Source organism: Anarhichas minor, unplaced genomic scaffold (assembly GCF_050575085.1).
Source record: "Anarhichas minor isolate MPS153535 unplaced genomic scaffold, ASM5057508v1 ptg000033l, whole genome shotgun sequence".
Classification (NCBI taxonomy): domain Eukaryota; kingdom Metazoa; phylum Chordata; class Actinopteri; order Perciformes; family Anarhichadidae; genus Anarhichas; species Anarhichas minor.
The window spans coordinates 4,314,556-4,336,403 of NW_027466479.1; the positions used below are offsets into that span (position 1 = coordinate 4,314,556).

Here is a 21,848-nt window from a genome sequence, read left to right on the forward strand (position 1 = left end):
ATTATGAATCCCATGGGGAGAAATGAGTGATGGCTCAAACCAAAGGCTGTGGTTTTGGTCCTGTATTAAACGACGCAATGTTAGCAGGAGATGAAGGTTTCCAACGCGTGTTCGTGTTAAGATGCACTTAAGGTTCGGCAGCAAGGCAGTGGACAGGCAGTTATGAAGGAGACATTAAAGTTGAGCACAGACACACAACATGTGACCCACCGCAGGGACAAGAAGGTAGGAAAGGACATGAGACTGTTCAGACCAAGTCTAAAGCGAAGGTTTAAAAAGTACGGGATACACAGAGGCTACTGTCACATCTGTTGCCATCTTTCGATGCCAATGTCAAAGTCACAGGCCCGAAATATGAAGAGAAAATATGCTGGAAGTATTGTAGTTTGAATGCTTTGTGTTTATGCTGAATGTCAGTACCAGCGGACTAAAAAACAAGTGAAACAACAACCGTAACAGTAGCCAGTGGAGCACAATACTTAAACCCAGATGGGTATCAGTGAACATGTCCACAGCTACGTGGGGGAAACAGCTGACCAGATGATGTAAGACAGACATGTGAGTAGAGGGGTCGGGCTGTGTTACTGTGTAAGTGTTCGCAGACTCATGCAGAGTCCAGCTGATAAGACAGAGGGGGGGGGGGTTGATTCTCTTCAGCCTGTACGAGAGGTCACCTGCAGAATGGAGGGAAAGAGAGAGAGAGGTCCGTCTTTCAAGTTCAATTTATTTTTACATTTTTACATCAATAAATGCAGATAACTCTCATTTGAACTTACCTCTGCAGCTCTAATGAGTTTTTAAGCCTATTTACGGAGCGGCTCGGGCTCACTAGCTTTTTTTCTTATAAACATTGTTTGGGCATTTTCTCCCTTTATTAGATAGACAGGACCGACAGGAAAGGAGAGAGAGAGAGAAGACGACATGCGGCAAAGTTTCGCCGTTAATATCAAATATATATTACCAGCATGGTAAATAAATATAACAACTATCAGCGTGTGAATAGGTCACTGCGCAGGTAAGCCTGCTTGGGATTTTGTTGTCGGCTACATTTAAAGTAGGCCTATGGCTTACAACTAGTGCTATGTTATGTTCATCACATGAATAGTTTTCATAAATACACTCAACTCAATACACTTGACTCAACCAATCACACTTAATCATACCTATCAACAGAGTCAACCACACCTCCTCACTAAGGTCCCTTCCTTGCTCAGAGTTGCTTCCTAAATCACTCATTGCTAGTAATGCTCAGGCGGAGTTAGGAGCTCTCAGATTATTCTCAGAATGTTTGTGAGCACGGCCCCAGGACTGTTTGCGTGTCAGTGTTTTTGTGACTTCTTCTGCCTCCACATTGGCAACAAAATAAAACCAAAGACTGCAGCTCATGGAGGATCCATTCTTGCATCCTCCACGATGCATATGACGGGACACGCATCAGCAGACCAGGGTCAGCGAGTCCAGAGAGTTAACAGTGCTGTGTGTGGATGTGTTACCTGGGAGATGTTGACTCCGGTCAGCTTCTCCACAGCCGCGGGGAGGCGGACCATGATGTCCAGCACCTCTCCTGTCAGTTTGGCGGCGCCCACCTCCCCGCCTCCGCTGGACACCATGGTAACCTTGTTGGCTTCACACAGAGGCTTGCTGATCTCCTCCGCCATCTGGTGGAAGAGAGATATTACCAAATGTTAGAACCTTCACAAACTCCTCATAGGCAGATGAAACACGAAGGACATGAAGCAACGAAGTGACTGTGAGAAATGACAGTGTGCAACTAAGCAGTGAAACTAAACTAATTAAATTAACCAAAATTCATTTAATTAACCATGAGTTTTTTTATGCCATACATGATTTTTAATAAATGTTAATGTTATTTTTTTTATCTTATTTTAATGATATTTTCTGAAATGTGAAATAAATATAGCAAACAATAGCATGTCTACAAGGAACACTGATACTTTTATTTTTGTTTTCTTAACAACGCATCTCCTTAATATATTTGTGTTAATGTTAACAGTCTTAAAGGTGCACTGACGAGGGCAAATTATTAGCTTTAATTAGGACAATAAGTAACCCAGAGATGGACAAACAGCAGTGTTGTATGAATGGACTGTATAACATGTTGTCTCTCACCAGAGGCAGTTTCTCCAGCAGCATGTCCACCATGGCTCCATCCTTGTACTGCTGGAAGGCCTCTGCCTTCTTCGCCATCTGCTCCGCCTCGGCGCGACCCTTGGCCTCCACTGCGAACGCCTCGGCCTCACCTTTAATCTGACGGAGACAAGAGGACCAATATTTCACAACATTCTCAACATGACTTCCAGTTTAAAGTATTTAGAAAACAGCCGAGTTGGGGATCAGCTGTGACTCACCCTGATGGACTCGGCATCGGCCTCCGCCTCCATGATCAACTTAAGACTGGACAGAGAGAGAAGGAAACAGATGATTCAGCAGATATCATGAACAATATACAGCATGAGACGGGGCTTATGGTCCATCTTTATTTTCACTCAATCATCAAAAGAAGTACGGTATGATAATGACTTCACTCTGTCACTATGATACATTCACTTTGTTTTCTTAAAAACAAACTCTCATTGGCTGTAAAAAAGTTCCACCTTTTAATCAGTGTTGGAAAGTTACCAAGTACATTTACTTAAGTTCTGTACTTAAGTACAATTTGAAGGTACTTGTAATTTACTTTAGTATTTCCATTTTCTGCTACTGTTTTCTTCTACTCCACTACACTTTAAAGGCAAATATTGTTTTACTCCTCTGCATTTATTTCATAACCAGTTAGGTTGCAGATTCCGATAATAATACAACATATATTAAAAAACAACTTAAAATATATTTTATTTATTTTAATTGTCTGTGTGTATTGGTATATATATAAAGCAAAAACAAAATTGCTATACTGAGGATGAAAACAGTTAGAAAAAAGACAACATCACAAAGGAATGTGCAAATTGACTCAAGTGACCAAGAACCAGATGAACCTGGAGGTCTTGAGAGGAGAAGTATCCGGGCATCTTTGAGCTGGATGGAAAATGACCAAATTGCTGACTCACCACACCACCCTGTCGTGTTGGAAGAGCACCCGTGAGGTGACAACTCACCGCTGAGCCTCGGCCAGTTTCTCCAGGCGGTACCTCTCAGCCTCCGCCGGTTTCTTCACCTTGGCCTCCAGCTCCTTCTCCTTGCGGGTGATCTCCTGCTCCTGCAGCATGGTCTGCTGCGTCCGCTCCACCACCTGGACCTGCATCCTCTCCTCCTCGATGCGTTGCTTCGTCTTCGCCACCTGAGAGAATGCAAGGGGGAACATCCCGTCGTTCAGCATCAGAAAGTGTTCGATCCAGTCAGTAAATGCGTTACGCACTGCAATCACACATCACCCAGTTCTTATTCGCTCTTGTGTACCTGCAGCTGGTAGGCCATCTCTGACTCCGCCTTCTTAGTGTTGACCTCGATGTCATAGGTGGCCTTCTTCAGCTCATAGTCCCTCTGGGCCTTCGCCATGTCGATCTCATTCTTGTACTGAGCTGAAACTTTCTCCTGCATCGCATGGGCCTCCTGCAGAGAGAGAGAGAGAGAGAGAGCGAGAGAGAGAGAGAAAGAGAGAGAGGGGGAAGGGGAAGATGTTTATCCTATCTTGAAAATAGGATAAACAGGCTGAAGATGCTAAAAATATGGACAAGAGTTTAGACAAACATCACTGGAGACTGAGTAAACCAGACCAAGGAAAATAACTGACAACTCTAAAAACAGATTTCTATAAACAAGATCGGCGCCACAATATGCAACCAGGGGCTGAAAGGCTAACAGGTGGCTGCAGCTTGCTTAAAAAACATTACATCTCAGCATGTCTGAGGATTATTGTAGCAACTTATGTCTCCCAGAGGTACAGTTGATATCTAAAATGATGAAGTTGGCCATTAGCTATGTGTTACAGCAAGCTACTGTAGTTAGCTTAGCCACTTGCTAACATAATGCTGCATAGCTTTCTGCTGTCAAAATGCTTTAGTTTAACTTACAGAAATACAGTTAGCCTAAAACTGACATTTCGACAAAATGCTTGCTGCATATGTAGTATAAAAACTAGGTTCTGGGTTCTTTAACCTGTTGGTAGTGCGTCCCACAGCTTGTAGGCATTTTTCTGATGTTTGCTGGCAGTCGAAAGTGACCATGAGGCCCCTTTGCACCACACAAAGTCATTGGTTTCCCCTCCGGCGTGAGCGGGACTTAAATGTGCTCTGTAGGGACGATGTATTTTTGTAGGCTAGCATGGAGGAAAGTTAGCATCCCACTGGTTCCCCTGACAAAAAGCCAAGGGGATTTTTTCATTGGATTTTGGATTATTGCAGAAAATAAACTCTGTGGCAAACACTTTTTTATGATACTTTACTAATAATGATATCAACATTTTAGGCCATAAACAATGTACACCATGGTCACATGACTTCATGTCACCACCACTAAGCTAAAGAAGAACTAGTGTTCTTATCATGACGTTTAGTCGTCTCATTTAGCCTCTTGTTAGCAACCAACTTTTTAAAGATACATACATTTTATTTTGTTGAACAAAATGATAAAATCTCTTCAGCTTGTGTTAACCACACACCTTATTTCAGGCATCTAACCAAAAACCCATTCAGATAACTCAAGTGCAAACATGCTGACTCATTTCTGGGTTTTAGGACTCGTTCCTGCAGCACTCCATAACTCTTGAAAATAGGATAAACAAGATGCTAAAAATACAGACAAGAGTTGAGACGAATATCATCGGAGACTGAGCAAAATGGACTAAGGACAAGAACCGACTCCTTTAAAGACAGACCTCAAAAAAACCAAGATGGACTTCTGTTGGAACGCATTCCAAATAAAAACCTTGTTTATAGCCTGATGTTTGTGAGGAAATGAGACGTGTTCACAGGCATATCAATATCCTGGAGGATGGAGACAGCGTGGTATGATGTCTCACCCTGATCACAGCATCTCTCTTGTTCTTGGCCTCTCCGATGCGAGCGTCTTTCTGAACCTGGGCTGTCCGAGCCTTCCCCAGCGAATGCAGATAATCCTGCGTACCACAAAGAGATGTCACAGTTAGGTGTGTTAAATAACATACGGAAAAACTCCTTATACGTGTGTTAACATGACGGCCTGTGATCAATCATCAATTTGTTCAAAAATAATTCAGGGACTAAATAAAAAGTAGTTATAAAATGTCCCACTTCTGAAAATGACTGATTGCAAGGTGTGCAGTTTACCTGGTCGTCGTGAACATCTTTGAGCGTGTAGCTGACCACGCTGATGCCCATGTTGACCAGGTCCGAGGAAGCCACCGTAAAAACCTGTTCGGAGAACTTCTTTCGGTCCTTGTAGATCTCCTGTGGGAGGAAGTCTCAAGGTTAATGGTAGAACAATACAAGTGAGACGTGTTCAGCCCCGTTAGCAGCACCTGTGCTTCTTTGCCAGCTTCTCTGTGTGCCTTGACAGTCGGGAAGCGACGTAATGTCAACAAACATGAACCTTTTTTTTACTCTTGTTGTGAAATGCTCACTGGATTAATATTTGTAATGGCAACGTGGTTTAATTCCTGACGAGGACTTTTAAACTCTCTTATACCAACAACCATCGGACCCTTACCTCAACGGTCAGGTGGGCGATGATGGCCCGCTGGTGTCCCTCCAGCGTCTCCAAGGCGATATGGGCGATCTCGGGCTCGGACTTCCCCATGAACATTTGGCAGGCGGCAGCCAGCATCTGTTTGTTCTGGCCCTGGATCTTCATCTGCAGGAAAACAAGCAGCCCGTTTATCGTTAAGAGGCTCATTCACCATGTCCACAAGGAGATGAAACATTGTGCTCGTACCACCAGGAAGAGCAGGTGTATTTCAACCTGTGAGGTGAACTAATGGAATGATTAAAGTACGAATACAATACACTGTTTTTGAGAGGAACAGGGATGAGGAAGGGGCCGGGTCTCTCTCTGGACTGTGACGCTCATTGTTGTTAATGATTTTATATATATATATATATATCAAGATGATTATTTATGTGTATATGTGATAAACATTAAGTTCATTATTTAAATCATAAAAGGCATAGGACATTCTAAACATATAACCTTTTTATTTTATTTAGAATTTGATGTATATGGTTACTCTTCATGTTATTGGTTAATCGTGTTCTGTATTCTCATTATATGTTACACGTTCAAAATAAATAGATCTAATCTAATCAGTCCAGCAGGACAGCAGCTTTTTTTAATGCAAACCAATAAATGACACTCTGATATTTTTAAAATCACAACACTGAATCATCACAAGATGAGAAATCTGTGGCTGCAACTACTTTTGAATAGGAATACTGATCAATGACGCTGAGATTGTAATATTCTACAGCAAGCGGCTTCATTCACTACAGCAAATACGAGCAAATACTGCTTCATGTATCTGAACAAAAATATCAACGCTTTTGTTTCTGCTCACATTTTTCACGAGTTCAAATAATAAAATAAAAAATGCTTTTTCTTTGCACACAAAGTTTTACTTCTCTTGAATTCTGTTCACAAATTAGTTTGAATCCGTGTTAGTGAGCGCTTGAACGCGATGTTCGGTCCAGCTGACAGGTGTGGCGTATCAAGAGGCTGATGATTGTTTCACAGCTGTGGTCACAATAAAAGGTCACTCTAAAAACTGTGCCACAACCTCACCAACTCTATGTCTATGCAAAGGAGATGTGTGATGATGTGTGTACTGACTGATTCCTGACCCCAAAACGCATTTCTGTAGCCTGAGTCATGTGAAATCTGAAGAAATGCTTTTTTGGAGTGACCTTATCGTGACCAGACCAAGCCCTGCCTGTGTAACAATCATGCTGGTTGATCAGCCTGTTGATACGCCACACCAGTCAGTGCTCACTAACACGGATTCAAACTAATTTGTGAACAGAATTCGAGAGAAATAAGCCTTTTGTGTACTTAGAAAAAGTCTTGGATATGTTATTTTCAACTCATGAAAAACAGGAGCAAAAACAAGTGTTGATATGTCTTGTTTGGTAAAGTGACACTAACAGATGTGGAGGAGCCATACAAACCTTCCAGCTACAGCGTTATTACACAGTTTAGCCGCGTTCAGACGGTAACTGACGACCCAGAGAGCACTGACCTGGGCTATGCCGGTGACGGAGATGGGCACACCGTGGCGGGTGTAGACTTTGTCGCTCTTCACATTCAGAGTCAGAGTGTTCAGGGAAATCCTGGAGGGAGGCATGGCGAGGCACATACGGGAGAAGAGGATGATTGATCGATTATTATAATGGTATACATTAAAGTGGAATAATTTCAGCCGTGCGCTCGGACTCATATATATTTCTGCAGCATTCAGACAAACAAAACATTAAGTCTGGTGCCAGATGATGAACTGAGATGGATGTGAGAGGAGCAGCATGTGATCCTAACGTGTCCTGCAATCCGTTTGTTAGAGCACAAATTATATTATTAGACAAAATATAGATATCACTAATCCTTTTCATTTCATAAAGAAGAGGGAGATGGCCACCGTTTTTAATATGTGTCCATCAGTCATTCACTATAATTGCATATTTATATGATTTATTATAATTTTATCAAAATGTCCTGTAGTGTAAAGCTACTTTTTAATTTACAATTGGGATTTGTATTTTATGTCGCCGCAGTGCCTTTTGCCATCTTATCAAGTTTGCCAATCTGGTAATAATATAGTCATTTAAAAAGCAGCAACGTCAGGCGTTAGAGACGGGCAGACAACAGCGGGCGGTGACGTTTGCAAACCTCTGTATCTGCTGGATGCACGGGATGACGAACACTCGGCCTCCAGGTATCATCAGAGGAGGGGAACGACAAAACCCTGAGAGACGAGACGGAGCAGAGCCTCCAGTCACACACGGTGCTTCTAGCTTTAGCTTTGTTTCTGCATGTTTCACTTCACAATCAGACATTCAACCATAAACCCATTAAATAGCATTGAGCAATTCCTATTTCATAACTTTGCTTTCAAACTTTTTAGAAAATGTTATCACAGATGTTTTTTAAAAATATTTGGATATTAGGGATATTTTGTCCACTTTGGAATGACACCCTTCAAATGGATGGAAATTAATAATCATAATAATTAAAAACAAGAATGGCATCCTCTTGATTATGGTGTCACTGTAAGCTGCCATCATTTACCTGACACCACCATAGCCTCGTTGGGACCGCAGGTGTAGAACATGTTTGCTGATCCTCCTTCAGAATAAAACATGAAACCAGTCACACTGTGAACACTGTAAAGGAATTGTTTGGACTTCTACTACACACACACACACACACGCACACACACACACGTTTATTTTATATTCTTATTTTATAAATAATAATGCCTCCAAAAATGAGTAGCAGTGTCTGTTGTGATGAAAGAGGAGGAGGGGGGGGGGGGGTTGTGATGGGTACCAGACAGCAGACCTGACCAGCTCAAATCTAATTCACGCTCATGTTGCGCAGTAAAAATGTGCAAGAAGAGCCACAAGAGTAACACAAACACCTACACACTACAGCCGCTTATGACGAAAGAATGACGCTGAAGAAAACACTCTGTGCACACAGCTAGCGGCTAGCTGTCTGTCCATTACCTCAATCACATTGTTAACCACAGCTGTGTTTACAATCGAGAATGCATGTGGTTGGAGGCGCAGTGCAGCGACACACTTACCGGTTAGCCTATACACGGTGTGGGTTAGGTAGTAGGGTGAAAATGGCGGAATAAGTAGCGGTCTGTCTGTATTGGTTCAATTTAATGTAATTTTTGGTGACCAGGTTGCGTTTATTCCCGTTAAACGCTGATGCCAGGTACTATTGGCTGATGGGGCCAACACAGTACGTCACAGACTGACTGCAGCTCCGCGGCCTTTACGCAGCACGCACATCATTCAAACTGTGTGCGTCCGCCATCTAGTGGCGTGGTGGCGAACTGCCTCTGTACGGCAGTGGTGTACTCTGATCTTTGACCTCAGGAGAAGTAGCAATATCTCAGTGTAGTAATAGTAAAAGTAAAAGTAATGCATTCAAAATTCTACTGAAGTAAAAGTAGCAAAGTAGGCATGTATTTTGAAAATTATATTCACATTATTATACAAATTATTATAAACTATACACCATGCAATTTTACTTTAAGTACAAAAAGTAAAAGTACACATTTCCTACGAATGTATATTATATTATTGGATTATAATCATTAGTATATTAATGTGAGCATCACATTAATGTAAAAGTACTAAGTTACTTTCCAACACTGGCAAATGGACTTGTAAAATACTTTGATCCATGAAGTAACTCTTTCTTCTTTTCCGTCCTTGCCATTAAGACAAGGAAACCCCTTCAGAAAGAAAGATCTGCCCCTTCATCCAATCAGCGCCGGGATGAGATAAAAAGTGTCTTCTCTAAAGGCACAGATGAGGTCATTTAAATAGCTGCTTCTCCAGTCAGTGAGTGTATCACATGTATGCAACACCAGACAGCCTGAGAACTATATTTACACATAGAATGATTATCTGGAATATAAGTTCTATGTTATCAGTGATTTTGCTGCTGCGCTCTAATTAAATGTCCTGTGGTTGTTCCTACACTTCCCAGAGATCCACTGCCCGCCAAATAGAGCAACCAGTCAATCAAAATTATATATCAAATATTTAATTTGTTTTGCTTGTTTCAGCTTAATCTTATTTTTTTGTCTTATGGTGATCAATTAAATGTCTTTGAAATGTATGTTTTGGACTGCTGGTTGGGCAAAAACAAGCACATTTTTGATATTTGATGGATTAATCAAGATATTAATCCTTGATCGTTTATGTAAATGATGTTACAATCAGACAGAGTGTTGGCTGGATGTACAGTAGACCTGTTGTGTGAAACCAGTCAGTAATCAAGTACCAAAAGAGCCATTTGCTGTCTATCAAGATGTCCACTATTCAAACATCACAAACAGGCCTTTAAAGCCTCTGAACTGACACACAGGTGTTTCCTCACTGGTGACGCCTCTGCTCAGGTTGAAGCTAACAGAAAGATGTCACTCATAGTCTACACAGACCCACACAGTCCTGAGAAGAGGTTTCAATACGCCTGATAAGCTGAAAACACCTGAGAGCCTTTAGCGTCGATTGCTTTTGCAACATAAAACAATCTGTAAGTCTGGTCATTTCAATGATTTATAGCGTCTTTATGTGGCCCGTCCATCAGATTTGCCCCGTGGGGGTTGTTGGCGGGGCAACGAGAGGCGTGGCAGCAACACACGGGTTGGCTCAAAACCAGTGAAGACGAGTGCATTTACAGAGGATTTAGTGAAGCTGAGGTCATCCTCATTTCCCAACGGATTAACTCTGAATTCACTCACTGACCCGATGGAGTTCCAACAGAAATCTGCTGGATAACTAGATACCACGAACAGTTCAGATTCACCACTCGTTGGGTGTGTTGACTCTCCTCCTTTTCCCGTTCATTGTAAAGTCTGCAATACACTTTAATTGTTCCAAGTTTGTATTTAATGTAATGTATTTAAGACAGATTGTGTAAATGTAAATGATTAGGAAACTAAATGATATTATTGTTCAGTCTTCTTATTGCTTTTAGCCCCAATAAAATGCTTTAGCTCACACACACACACACACAGTCCTGCACAGATTAGGGTCAGCTGGTGTGACAGACAGTCTGTGTGTGAATCTTAATTGAGTTTGGCGTTAATGCCTCAGCATGTAGAAACGAGGCCGACAGGATCCTCTGAGAAAGCTCTGCTCACTGACCCTCAGACTGCGAGTGGAACAAGGAATTTGAGTATATATACTATATATATGTTGTTCGTTGTTCCTTTGGTTCTCTTGTTCTGGTCTCAAACCTTTGAAATTCTCGTTGTTATTCTCCATTATAATCAGGGCTGTGCCGTTTCTCTATTCTCCAGATATTACACATCTCTGGTTCATTTGTAAATCTAGCGGACGACTGACATCGAACACAGAGAGTTCTTCCTGAGCAGTTTTCGGCTGCTTTGTGATCTGGATCAAAGCTACAGTCCCTTCTCATTTCAAACAGGCTTTGGGTCAGAGAGAACCAACTGGATTTGCGACAGGTCGCTGCATGCTTGTGCATTTGAACACGCGTGCAGCTCGATACAATGAGTGTGATTCCATGAAATGCAGCTTTTAATCCGCATGACGATTGGAGAATACTGACGGTTATATACTGACAGGCAGCAACAAAGACACCTTCTTTAACCAGATTCAAAGAAAGAAACCGTTTTTAAAGAACATGTTGCTGATCAGATGACAGGAGGAGTAGTTGTAAACCACTCTCTTCTTTCCCTTTAGTAAATTGACTTACAGTCATGGCCTTAATCAGTACACAAAGACACCTCTTTTCTAAGACATGTTTCCAGAACTGTGACTGAATAACTCCAGTGAGTACACAGCATTTCATCATAATTAAAGCTGCACATGGACGCTGCAGGTTTCAAGCCAAATGACATATTGATTGTTGAAGGTGGCTGCTAAAAGATCAGATGTAGGTTATGCAAAGATGAACTCTTACAAATGGACTTTAACACACAGTTACACACGTCTGTCAATAGCAGCACTTCATCACAGTACTGTGCGTCTTTGCTGATGCTGCGTTGGCCGTGTGTTTGTGTGTTCAGTTCTGGGAGGTGATCAGCGATGAGCACGGCATCGACCCAACGGGAACCTACCACGGAGACAGCGACTTGCAGCTGGACAGGATCAGGGTGTATTACACCGAGGCCACTGGTAGGTGACACACACAGGTCTGTTTGATCACATGAGGGGAGAAGAATACAACGCACTGATGTTATGCTAATTGGAAGAAGAAAAGAAAAAGACATTCATGATGTGAACAGATGAGATTCATTACGAGGGCCATACGGCCTTTAAAGAGTCACTCACACTAACTACTCCTGGAAAAACTACATTTGATGCTTAAATGTACTGCTGTACATATAGTAGAATGCATTTTGCTATTAATAAAACAGTGGAACATTATACATGTGCCAAATGCCCTCAATGTTTGTATATAACAAGACCAAACCCCACAGATTTACTCAGCAGCTAAACCAATGAAAATGAGTTAAATGAGCATCAAGAAAAGTTCATAGAAGTAGCTGCTGTAGTAAATGATCGGAGAACATGCAATATTGTCGCTCATTTGTCCTAATTAAGGTTATTTTTACCATTACAAACTAGTGTGTGGAGTGTTTAAACTCCACTTAGTGGCCACATGAGGTACTACATCCACACACCTGCTGTTAGACTGCACAGTGAAGTTTTTAATTCTGCTAATTCAAAGCCCACGAGGTTCATTTTTTGAATACACTGTCATGACTTACAACATAAACTCAAAATATTTGATGGACGTGACATGGACATGTGACTCAAGTCAAAACAGTGACTGGAGTCGACCCGATCCTGTATGCACAATACCAGCCTTTCTTAAGTCGGTCTGGACCCTTCAACTTTTTTCAAGTTTGATTTTGCAGTTGTGAAACCTTCTTAAAGCTTTACGAATACATGCTGCATTGAGCTGACACTTTGTTTCTGTGTGTGTGTGTGTGTGTGTGTGTGTGTGTGTGTGTGTGTGTGTGTGTGTGTGTGTGTTCAGGTCGGAAGTATGTGCCCAGGGCCATCCTAGTTGACCTGGAACCAGGCACCATGGACTCAGTCCGCTCCGGACCTTTCGGACAGATCTTCAGACCTGACAACTTTGTCTTTGGTAAGACCACACGGAGTTGGAGTCTTTCATGCGGCCCTCTTTTCCACTGGAGGTCAGGGGTCAGGGTGGGATACAAAACAGCAGACGTGAAGCTTGTGAAGTTTAACATCTCGCTGAAGGACACTTGGAAGCTTGCAGCCACAAGGGGGTTTGGGTTTCGTTTGGTTGTTGTTTTTTGTTCCTCAGGTCAAAGTGGAGCAGGAAACAACTGGGCCAAAGGTCACTACACGGAGGGGGCAGAGCTGGTGGACTCGGTCCTGGATGTGGTGAGAAAAGAGGCAGAGAGCTGTGAGTGTCTGCAGGGATTCCAGCTCACGCACTCTCTGGGAGGGGGAACCGGCTCCGGCATGGGCACCCTGCTCATCAGCAAGATCAGGGAGGAGTACCCAGACCGCATCATGAATACCTTCAGTGTGGTGCCCTCCCCTAAGGTAACACACGTAATATTTTACCATCGTATACAGCAAGAACTAGATCTCATTGCTTACTTTTTTAGGTAATTTGTCGTTCAAATGAAATATTAATACCATCCTTTATTGCTACTCTGATGGTGACATAATATGTAGTAGTAGTTTTCTGTGCCGTTTTTGTGTTTTCTGAATAAAGAGTCAATAGTTGAATGCAGTGGAATATGATTGATGATTTATCCTGTGAGTGCCATCTATACTGCTCTTAATATTAAGACACTCCAAGTGAATAGGGTGACACATTTTAACAAATAGATACCACCATGAAACTTCCTCAGTTGATTACTTATAATAAGAAAATTATTTTATGTATTACAAGTTTTCTGAAATGTTATGTTTAAATATGCAAATTATGCATTCTCTTTTCAAATATGTGCTAATTTGCACACATTTCCGAAACATTGGGTACAGCCAGGTTCAAAATTGTTTCATTTTTTTACATATTAGAGTCAAAGTTTTACTGAGAAAATGTTTGCGTATCATGCTATAAATCAGGAAATACTGAATAAAATATGCAAATGAGGCATTCCACTAGTCTGAAAGAATGAGATTGCATCACTGTCCTCCATCAGTGAGCTGATCTATTGAACGGTGAATGGCAGTATGGTGTCCTACATGTGTCTGTACCCGCCATGACTGTTGATGCTCCTCGTGTCTTTGTCCTCAGGTATCGGACACAGTGGTGGAGCCGTACAACGCCACGCTGTCAGTCCACCAGCTGGTAGAAAACACAGACGAGACCTACTGCATTGACAACGAGGCCCTCTATGACATCTGCTTCCGCACGCTCAAACTCACCACGCCCACCTACGGCGACCTCAACCACCATGAGCGGCGTGACCACCTGCCTGCGTTTCCCTGGCCAACTCAATGCCGACCTGAGAAAGCTGGCTGTCAGCATGGTGCCCTTCCCCCGCCTCCACTTCTTCATGCCGGGCTTCGCCCCTCTGACCAGCAGAGGGAGCCAGCAGTACCGCGCCCTGACGGTGCCCGAGCTCACCCAGCAGGTGTTCGACGCCAAAAACATGATGGCCGCCTGCGACCCTCGCCACGGACGCTACCTGACGGTGGCCGCCGTGTTCCGCGGCCGCATGTCCATGAAGGAGGTGGACGAGCAGATGCTGAACGTGCAGAACAAGAACAGCAGCTACTTCGTGGAGTGGATCCCCAACAACGTGAAGACGGCCGTCTGCGACATCCCGCCGCGGGGCCTCAAGATGGCCGTCACCTTCATCGGCAACAGCACGGCCATCCAGGAGCTGTTCAAGCGCATGTCCGAGCAGTTCACCGCCATGTTCCGCCGCAAGGCCTTCCTCCACTGGTACACCGGCGAGGGCATGGACGAGATGGAGTTCCCCGAGGCAGAGAGCAACATGAACGACCTGGTCTCCGAGTACCAGCAGTACCAGGACGCCACGGCCGAGGAGGAGGGAGAGTTCGAGGAGGACCTAGAAGAGGATGCATAGAATGGCAACAAAACAAAACAAAAACGATGTCACACGAGCTAAAGAAAGAGATGAAGCTAATGACCCGAAAAATCCAGAAAAAAAGAACAAAATATTGCGATAGGAAATGAAGAAATTTAGCAGAAATGAAAGATGAATGTAGGCAGAGAAGTGAAAGAGAAGCAGGATGAGAAAGAGGTTAAAAAAATGAATGTGCCACAGTGTGACGTTTATTGTGACGCCATGTTGGGCAGTTTTACCAACACTAGCCTCCCAAAAAACATTTTTTACACCAAGATCTTGTTCTGCAGCAAATAAACAGCCCAGAAGCACTGCTGACACTTCCATCATGTAGGACCATTTTTACTGTTTTCTGGAAGACGGAAACTAAAACTACTACAAGGAAACATTCAACAAAGCGGCTTTATAAAGTGAAGTTAATTCCACCTTGAACAAATGTGTAATATTACTGATTTAAAATGCAATATTACACTTAAATTCATTCACACATTTTGCCAAATATAATTGACGTGACATTACCTCTTGCAGCATTCTGCAGTCATTGGAAGAAAATTAAATCTGTGTGCTACTTCACTGATTTGCAGTGCAGTGTCAGCAGTTCTTATTCCAGTGTGAAAGCATTTAGTCACGCGTGAAGTAAAAGAATGTCAAGTGTTAGAATCCCTGTAACTGTGGGTTAAACCAGGCCTGTAACCCTGAAAGTGAGCTTCAGCAATGTGAAATCACGCCATTATCAGTGTTTATTGCTTCTATGAGTGTTCGTTACTTTTGTCATGACTCATGAGCTTTGAAGATCCACTCTGAGATCATCGTGAGTGTTGGTAGTAGATACGAAAAGGACTCTCACGTTGATCAGAAATGGCTAATAGAGTCATTTCATTCCAGAGATCAGTGTTTCTATATCCTCATCTAAGTTAAAGACCTCTCTCCATTCCTGTTAAACAGAGAGCTCTTTCTCTCTCAATGTAGTAACATTACCTTTTATGGAGAACTTCATGTTATAAATTCACATAATAAATTTTTTTCATTTTATTCAGAAAGCACAAAAATAAGTGTCATAAGAAAGACAAATGTTTTAATATGTTGTTGTTGTTGCCTGCAGCCAATTCAACATATAACATAACGGTAATTTCAACTTCTGCCAAACAGAACAAAGGTCGGTTTTGTTGAACTCCCGACGAACAAATTGACTTCACTGAGATACATGTTGACAGTTTTAATGCAGCAGCAGCAGGATTATTCTCAGACGCCAGCCAACGTCATGAGGAGGATCACACTCTGCACATGTTCTGCCAGCTCATGGAAAGCTTATTTCACTTTCACTGATCTGTTTTCTATTTCCTGATATGTTGGACTCAAAAAGGGCTGAGCTTTGCTGCTGCTGGATGGGAACCATGAATCAGCCAAGTATTCTGAGTAAAAGAAAAAGATGTAAAATGTAAAACCTCGGCTTTAAAAAGGATAACCCGACTCCCAGGTGATATTTTAGTGTATTCTATTTAGTAAAAGTCGAAGGTATTATTATACATCTCTTCACAGTACATCTACGTTTCACCTCTCTATATCTACTTGACATCACACCGAGTCATTTTGACACAAAAATATAAAACTAATTTGCACTTTTATGTTCGATCCTATGAAGTCCTGTGAAGAAGTACACGATTTACCATTCTGATACATGTTTACACTGAGCCAGTATGCATTCAGCATGTGTTGTCCTTATGTGTGTTTGTGCTTCATTGTGGGTTGATACCTTTTTGAAATCCTGTGGAACAATTTGACTTACTGCCACCGCAGTCTGCCTCAGGGCACCACACACCAGGTCAATCCTCATCTGTGCCCTCTCTGTTCTCCTCATCTTCCTCTGGTAGGACCATGTCCTCCAACGGGCAATCGGCGTCCTCGATTAGCAGCTTCAATGAAGTTTGTCTTCGAGTGCAGGGAAGCAGTTAAGTGTGCATCACAGTTTTTCCATCTGTGGACGATGAAGGCCTTAACCTTACTCGCACCATTTTCCAGCGAGATGCTCTCTCGGCCTGCTCCTTGGCCTCTCCTTCAGACTCATTCTAAGCCATCTGTCTTCTTCTTGGGTTCCTCCTTAACCAGCCTCACAATCTCAGATGCTGCATTGTGTGTATCCTGGGCAGAACCAGGGAGCACTGAAATGTCATCACTATGTTTAAATGACACTGATAACACGCAACCTCTTTCTCCAGGATCATCTTGACAGCTGTGGTGGTTTCAGTGACGAAGCTTCCTCCAGAGGACACTTTGTCTCTTTAGCCTCGAGCTCTGACACCTCCTTTGTGCTCCTGCAGCGAAATGATCCATTAGATCCAGAAGAGCTGACGACCAGGGGGAACATTGCGTCAAAACCTCGTCAAACATTTGAATTTAAAATTTCTAGCAACCGTGTTTTTTCTTCTTCTCTTTTTCTTCTTTTTTTTAACGATACAATACACTCTAAACAACAACTGAATAGGAAAATAGTAAATAAAGAATAAATATAGAAAATAATAAGTTTTGAAAATAAGGAAACATCATTTCAAATATTTTTTTTCAAAATAAGGGATGTTTTGAATGCTTTTGACCACTACATACTCTTAATTAAAGGAGTTTTAAAATATTTTACCGTGAACCAAAAACTGAGTTTAGAGTTAATTATTCACCAATGTGGAACTTTCTAAGGAGGCAGAGACGTTTGATGGAAAAGAGTTTCTGTTATTACAACCCAAAAACAGGACCACTAAAAATCTGAACAAGCAGCAAACAACTTTTTGATTCGATAAAGTGACATTGTCTACATGAGAATGTAGTCTCCCTCTGAGTGTGTTGTAATCTGAGCTTCTCTGTGCTTTATTTACATAGCCGGGCTGACTGTGCGTGCCTTTTAGTGCATGTTAGTGCATGTGAGCGTGTCCCACGGGCTAGCCAATCGCTCCCACTCTGCACTGATGTCATACGGCGGTTACAGCTGATAAAGCCGTCGCCACCACTGCTTTGTTGCGGCAAAGTAGAGCACGCCTTCCGGTACACCCGCTGGTAAACACTGTTAGCTCTGTCAGCACTGTTCTTTTCACTGTTAGCGCTGTTAGCACCGATAGCTTCTAGCCACCAGCTCAGCCGCCGCCATGTTGAGAGCCGTGTGGAGGCTATACTTCAATCATAAGCCTTGTTTCCATTCAACTGTCAAGCAAATGTTGAGCAAACTTTTGAAATGTCGCAAAAAAATTTGCAAATTAGGCATGAATGAACCTGGCTACAGCGTATAGTTTGATCAGAAGTTGGTGCTGTAGGGTAAACATCGCCGTAAAACAGAGGAGAAGAAGAAGTAGGTTGCAAACCGGAAACATTACAAGTCGGCTTGACTATCTAACATTCTAACCCATCCACGAGAGAAAAATGGAGAGACGTGTTCAGGAATTTGTTGCAATTGAGTACGTTTGAATTGTTCTTTGGTGTAGGCACAGTTCTATCTGATGACGATAGGAGGTGCTATGTATCGGCCATGTTTCATGCTGTCCAAAGATGAAGACAAGCATTTGAACGTTATGGAAATACTGGAGAAGACGCCTGTTAGCAGAGGTGAATGGTTCAGTGATTCTAACGTGCATGCCCAGTACTAGACCGGAAATAATAATGAATCTAATTCTGCTCAGACTGGAACTCACTCGAAAGTGAAAGGACTTTATTGACACATGCCCATTTGACATACACACTCTTCTCATTGGCTGTTGTCATTTCTCTGTCATGCAGTACACAAAAACAAAAGATTCATTTCTATGATTGAGAGCAAATTTTCCATATATGTCAACAACGCCGACAGCTGAAACAGCTTATCAGTCATGTGAGGTAAAGGTTTACTACGTGAGAATTTATTCGGCAGAGACGTTTCCATAATTCATTTAGCTTCAACTCCTTTTCGATAAAGGCAAAAACCACCTCAAACTGGCATAAACATGTTCCTGGTAATTGAGGAGGTTTTATCGAATTCTGACGTTTCCATAACATTACCAAAAACGTTTATTGTATTGCAATTCATTCAAAAATTCTTCCCCCAAACAGGGGTAGATTAACCCCTGTTTGGGGGAAGAATTTTTGATATAGCACACCAGTTGAAATTATATTAAGTCTTAAAGTTAGGCTTAATTGTGGGCGCGGCCACTTTGAGTGACAGTTGGGTGCTGTCTCAGGTCGCTAGCTGCTAGCTGTCTGCACTGTTGCATCACCAATGCTTCACAAAGGCCATACAAAGTATTTTTCCATTCCAACAAATTTGACGGCAGTGGACTTTGGAGTCTTTGTGCTTTCTCTCCTCACAGGTTTCCATGGATCCTGGTCCCTGGTCCTTCCTCCTGCCGTGGTCCGGCCCGACACCCACTGCTACTGTCATTATTATTAGTAGTCAAAAATTTTCCATCATTATTCTGCTTACTACTCTCATTACATGAATCATGTATGTCATATGCATTGAATGTGTTGTAACTCTGTTATGTTGTTCATTCTGTACACATGACATCTATCACACTTCTGTCCTGATAGAGGATCCTCCTCTGTTGCTCTCTAAGGTCTCTTCCTGTTTTTCTCCCTGATGTAATTTTGGGGAGTTTTTCATGTTCTGTGAGGGTCCTGGGACAGAGCATGTTGTATGTGTACAGATTGTAAAGCCCTCTGAGGCGAATTTGTGATTTGTGATTTTAGGCTATAAAATAAATTAAATTGAATTGAGTGGGTGAGACTAATTTGGAACGAGGTAATTAGTTTACTGCTGCTGATATTGCTGACATGCTCGCGAATGTAATGCTGTGTAATGATAAAAAACAGTATGCTACAAGTCACAGAGGATCCCCCCCCCCCCCCCCCCCCCCTTCAAACTACGGTCTGCTTCACCAGAGACGTGAACGTGATGCTCGGAGAAGTCGTGCGCGTCTAATGGTCGCCTGACATTAAAACTGCAGAGCGGCTGCTTGTGGCTCCGAGCCAGAGTTGAACGACTCTTACCGGAGGTTCCCGAGCGCCGCCGATCCACAAAACCCGACATTAACCGAAAGTCTTCAGCTGCTCCCGATCCGGCCCCATTGAAGTGTGTTGTCGGGCTGGGGGTGATGGGGTGGATGAGACTTACGACATAAAGAGGAAAAAACGAGAGGCGATCTCCAGGAACCACCACTCCTGAGCCCCTCCCAGTCCGGGGGATTTTTTTTGGATTAGAGGCTTGACAAAGGTAATTATCATCATCCAATTATACTTATATATTACAGCAATTGGTCTTGTGTTTCCCCCCGAAATATTTCGTCCAAACGGGGCGATAGTGGGTTAAATTCTGCAGTTTTCCCTTTGCTGTTTTGACAATTTGCTCGCGCTACGATACGGTTGATTTTGGGCGTGTAACCAACAGCAACGCCAGAATAACACAGTTAACGGAGAAAGATAAGGGATGAACTTTTATTTTTTTATTACCCGGCAAAATCCACAGTATTCAGGCAGGAATCCCAGCATTGCTCCGAGACATTACACACGCTGTTTGTGCACCTAATGGCCTCCTTCCTTCTCTGTCTGTGTTCATTCTGTAAATGCACACTGTCTCTCTATTAATGCAACACCGTATATTTTTACATACTCTAGATTTACACATCTGATACCGGTAATAATCGGTGTCACCAAGGGGTTTTCCTGTCCTGTGTGCGGGGTGAACCCGTCTGAATTGAGGGGTATCTTCTGGTCCATCCCGTTGGAAAGGATTACGCAATGCACTACGCTATACGGCACACATTAGAGCCGCTGACTGAAGTGTTTGTCACGTAGAAGAGAAGCACGTTTCGAAATGAGCTCAAACGAGCAACGATGGCAGCTCCTGATATCTGCAGACTTTTTTTTGCTTAATCTTTAAGTGCATGATGTAGGCTCACTGATGGATGGCATGGCACGGCACGCGCCCAAACCGTCCCCCATCTGATGTCTGCAGGGGGGGAACAGCAGAGACAGAGGGAGAATGCATCCTCTATTTAGATAAAAACTAATATTATTATTTCTCAGGCTCTCGCATTGGAGCGTCTGACTGTGGTGATAAATCCAACCCCCTCAATATCTCTCTCTCTCATTTCTGCATCCCCCCCATCTCATCTCCTCCACCATCTTCCATCCTGGGCACCCCTGTAACGGGACAGCCTGGCTTCATGCCGGTCGTGACACACCCTTGGCTGCACCAGCATGCTGCTCCTGGCTTTATGGACTTCATGCAGAGAAGGGGGGGGGGGGGGGGGGGGGGGGGGGGTACTTTTAAGGCGGCATTGATCTCAGTATATTCAGATTAAAGGTATTAGTGTTGAATTAACTTAATGGGACTATGTTCATCTTAAAAAATTGATATAATTAGAAATATGATACATTTTGAACTTGGAGTCTAAGGACCTGAAACTGTAAGGAACAACAAGGCTAATGGGATTAGCAGTTAGCAGCGATGGTAGAGAGAGCCCAATGAAGAGACCATCAGCTGTGGGTTTTTAATATTAGGGCACAAACAGCCCAGTATACAAGTAAACCAGCCCATCAATCACACTGACCCTAATAGGAATCCGTTTGAAGGATAATTATGGAGAGGAAAAAAAGGAGACAACAAAGGGAAGATAAGGCAGCAGAAGGGAGCAGTGTTTCAGAGGACGTTAAGAAAAGAAGAGACAGGGGAGCAGAGACAGAGAGAAGCAGGAAGATGAGAGAGACAATACTGTAACAAGAGAAGGATGGAGGCATGATGCTACCGCCCTCCTGCTTTGTGTGGGAGAGGAGAGATGAAGGGGGGAAAAGGCTCTTAAGTCCATCAGTCTGGATGGATGTCGGGCTGATGAGATCAGCCGGAAAGATGTAACCTCCGCACCTCTCACCACTGCTCGATGTGTCACACGCCGTTTAGTGAGCGCTGCGCCGCCTACGGTTCGGTTTATCTAAGTGGTCATAACAGGAGACCAGCAGTGACCCCGTCAGACCTTTACAAATGGCCAAAGGTTACATCAACATCTCGGGCTTCTTAGCTGATGCTTTTATCCAGGACACCCAGTGGTGGAACAGTACCAATTCAGAATGGTTACCTTTAATCACAACTCCTCTCGCCTGTGCAATGTTTCTAAATGTA

The 21,848-nt window shown here is 42.9% G+C and overlaps 1 protein-coding gene and 1 pseudogene across 1 annotated transcript; one reads left to right on the forward strand and one right to left on the reverse strand.

The window, feature by feature from the left end:
* Window positions 1–653: 653 nt before the first annotated feature.
* flot1a (flotillin 1a) lies at window positions 654–8,251 on the reverse strand. The gene is made up of 12 exons (XM_076106216.1): window positions 8,209–8,251; window positions 7,810–7,885; window positions 7,166–7,256; window positions 5,644–5,787; window positions 5,265–5,384; window positions 4,979–5,074; window positions 3,418–3,570; window positions 3,117–3,298; window positions 2,370–2,415; window positions 2,131–2,268; window positions 1,494–1,658; window positions 654–674 (listed from the first exon to the last, which is right to left on the reverse strand). Exons 1-12 carry the CDS (start codon window positions 8,249–8,251, stop codon window positions 654–656), a joined length of 1,275 nt encoding a protein of 424 aa, XP_075962331.1.
* Window positions 8,252–12,710: 4,459 nt separating this feature from the next.
* Window positions 12,711–14,719, forward strand: LOC142965074 (tubulin beta chain-like; annotated as a pseudogene).
* Window positions 14,720–21,848: the final 7,129 nt, after the last annotated feature.

Coding starts and splice junctions, on each gene's coding strand:
- flot1a (XM_076106216.1), bottom strand. CDS start 8,251: ATGTTCTACACCTGCGGTCCCAACGAGGCTATGGTGGTGTCAG. Junction 7,257..7,809: donor TGCATCCAGCAGATACAGAG/GTTTGCAAACGT, acceptor GCCTCCCTCCAG/GATTTCCCTGAACACTCTGA. Junction 5,385..5,643: donor TCGCCCACCTGACCGTTGAG/GTAAGGGTCCGA, acceptor TTCCTCCCACAG/GAGATCTACAAGGACCGAAA.